The 3,193-nt window shown below is 30.7% G+C and overlaps 1 protein-coding gene across 1 annotated transcript; it reads left to right on the forward strand.

The window, feature by feature from the left end:
- The first annotated feature begins 488 nt into the window (after positions 1-488).
- LOC135951374 (uncharacterized) lies at positions 489-1,549 on the forward strand. The gene is made up of 2 exons (XM_065501017.1): positions 489-503; positions 803-1,549. The coding sequence occupies exons 1-2, from the start codon at positions 489-491 to the stop codon at positions 1,547-1,549; spliced, it is 762 nt and encodes a 253-aa protein (XP_065357089.1).
- The last annotated feature ends 1,644 nt before the right edge of the window (positions 1,550-3,193 follow it).

Raw genomic sequence — 3,193 nt, forward strand, 5'->3', positions numbered from 1 at the left:
TTTAGCCAAAAATTGTAGGGTAAAAATCAATCGACCTTTGATAATTCTGTAACAACCGTTTATTTGCATAATTTAGTCACAATGTGACGAACCTCTTTTGTATATCAATTTGATGATTATTATTTATTCGTATTGATATGAATAGATTTTGCGCAAAAACCTTTAGGTTTTGCGGTTTTTGATTGCGTGTTTGATGTGTTGGAATGAGTATAAATTAATTAATAAGTCGTGTTAAAAAATGTCATATTTGTAATTTTGCAATATTGACTGCTGTTTGTTATTGATGATGGCGATGTAAATGATGAAGATTATTATAAAGTTGCTGTTTATGATGGTAAATTTTGACTTTTAATAAGTTGCATCAATTTTCTATATAAAATCAAATGGGTTTGAGGTATTTGGTTTAAACATTAACTAAACGTCTCGGCCACAGCTTTATCCGTTTAATCTCTTTTTAATTTTGTTTTCAAAATTTCTTCAAATAAAAAATGCGTGGATTTATCGTAAGTGTAACTGGCAAATAAAAGTGTTTACAAGTGAAAATTGGCAACAAGAGACTTAGATGTGATAAAAGAAACACATAAAAATGTCGTAATAATTGTGATTGAAAAATATTTAATGACAAATTAAGTAATAAAATAATTACCAAAGACTACAATTAGTTTGATTTAATGTGGTCTGCGATTAAATAATAGAAACAATTAAGCAATTAAATAATAAAATATTAAAATTAAATGAAAAGAACTTTAAAAAAAACAATATTGCTTAAATCATTTAAAAAAAAATCATTTACTTTTTATAGATCGTTCTCTGCCTTGCATTTGCCCAAGCTGAAAAATTGGGATACAATTACGGACAAACTGGATCGCATAATGCATTTGAAAGCCGCTTCCGACATAGAGGAAATTCAGCCTCATCCCCATCAACAGCCCCCTCCATCTCCAACGGAGTTGGGTCTGGACTTGACAGTAGACTTGGTGGATACCCTACCGATTCAGTACAATCAGGACCAGCAGCAACAGTAGAAACCAACTATAATAAAGAATTCTATTCTTACTCGGCACCCGAGGATGATTTCAATGATATTGCTGCTGCTGAACGTTTAGCTTCAGTAATGCGTAAAAATCTACGTGTCGTCTTTATCAAGGCACCCGAAAATAATGGGCTCACCAATGCTGCTCTGCAACTGGCCAAACAAAATTCTGAATCGAAAACTGCCATCTATGTGCTCACAAAACAGACTGACATCGGCAACTTGGCCAATCAATTGCAAACTCTGCAACACAATCCAGAATCGAAACCTGAGGTACACTTTGTTAAATATCGTACACCTGAGGATGCTGTTCGTGCTCAACAAATTATCCAACATGAATATGATGCTTTGGGCGGTTCATCACGTCTATCAAATGAAGGTGTTGCTCCTGTTTTGGATTTTTCATCTAAAAAAGAAGATGTAACATCGAATAGCAATTTGAACAGCAATCTGGGCACATTTGATGGTGTTGCAGCATCACTAAACGCTTATCTTCCACCTAAGTCTAGGCATTAAGTTGTTATTTATAGTCAAGCCAAATTATTTATAGTGTACATTTAGTAATAATTCTTAATTTAATTTAAAATAAAATAAACCTATTAAATATTTTTGATCGACAAAGTGCAATTGAAAAGTTCTTTCATAAACCTTAGGCATTATTGGAATATACAATTTGTGAAATTTCGGAAAATAATATTCAAACTTAACAAAATAAAACTAAAAAGGCATACAAAATTTTGGAAATTGGAAAATGTAACTACGCTGTTAATCTACAAGCAGTGAAAACAAAGTTACAAACAAAACAAGTAAGAGTACTATATTCGGCCGTGCCGAATCTTAAATACCCTCCACCTAAATATGATGGTATAACAACTGAAATAATATAACAATTGTTAGTAAGACTAGTTTACGCAGATCTAATTCAGCAATTTATAATTGAAATTCCTATTAGAACATATGAAATTTAACAATTTATATACTTAATAATAAGTTAATACGTTTGGATCAACATTTTTCCTTTTGAACCTCAAGTGATAATTCGTCACTGAAGAAACAGATTATAAAAAAGGGTATATATATTTAGACAAATTTCAAGATATTGGGTTGTGGGACTTATATGGGAGATATGACCTATTATGAGTCGATTGTCATCAAATATTTTAACGTAATTTTTATGTATTTATATGGGAGCTGTTGCCAAATATGGACCGATATTCACAAAATTCAGTAGTATGATTTTAAAAATTACTGATCTGTGTACTATTTTGATTCAATATATGGAACCTATGACCTATTATGGGCCTAAGTATTTGAGTGCTATTTTTGTAGAATTTCATATAAACAACGCCATTAACAAGAGTGGACCTTATATGGGAGCTATGACGAATTATGGACCAATATTTAAAAAATCTTGTAGTACGATTCTTGGATACAAATTACTGATCGGTGTAAAATTTTGGTTCAGTATAGATTATTTTGGATATTTGTGAAGGTTAATGTGTTTTCTGGAAGTGGTTCTTATATGGAGGCTATGAGCAATTATGGGCCTATCATCGTAACATTTGGTACATCGATTTTTGTATATATTGAAAAAATTTGTTTCGAATTTCAACCTGATAAATATATTTGTATGAAATTTATTAATTTCATTTTAATATCGATTTGTTTTAAATATTTATTAAGGTTAATATCTTTTTCGGAAATGGGCCTTATAGGGGAGCTATGACCAATTATCGGCCAATCTGCGTAAAATTTGGCACAGAAATTTCTATGTATATACTTATTATTTTTGTTAGAGAGAGATTTATGTTATTTATAAGAGATTTATGAGTACTTAACTGATTTTCAGAAGTGGACCTTATATGGGAGCTATGGTCAAATATGGACCGATATTCACAAAATCCCGTAGTATGATTTCTAAATATAAATTAGAGAATTGTAAAAAATTTTGTTTTGATATTGATATTTTTCAGATATTTATATAGGTTAATGTTATTTTCGGAAGTGGTCCTTATATGGGAGCTATAACCAATTATTGGCCGATCTTCATAGAATTAGGTATAGCGATTTTGGCAGATATTGGGACTATTTATGACGAATTTAAACTTAATAGCGATATTAATAAGACATTTATGCTTATTTAAGTGATTTTCGGAATTG

Source organism: Calliphora vicina, chromosome 1 (assembly GCF_958450345.1).
Source record: "Calliphora vicina chromosome 1, idCalVici1.1, whole genome shotgun sequence".
NCBI lineage: Eukaryota > Metazoa > Arthropoda > Insecta > Diptera > Calliphoridae > Calliphora > Calliphora vicina.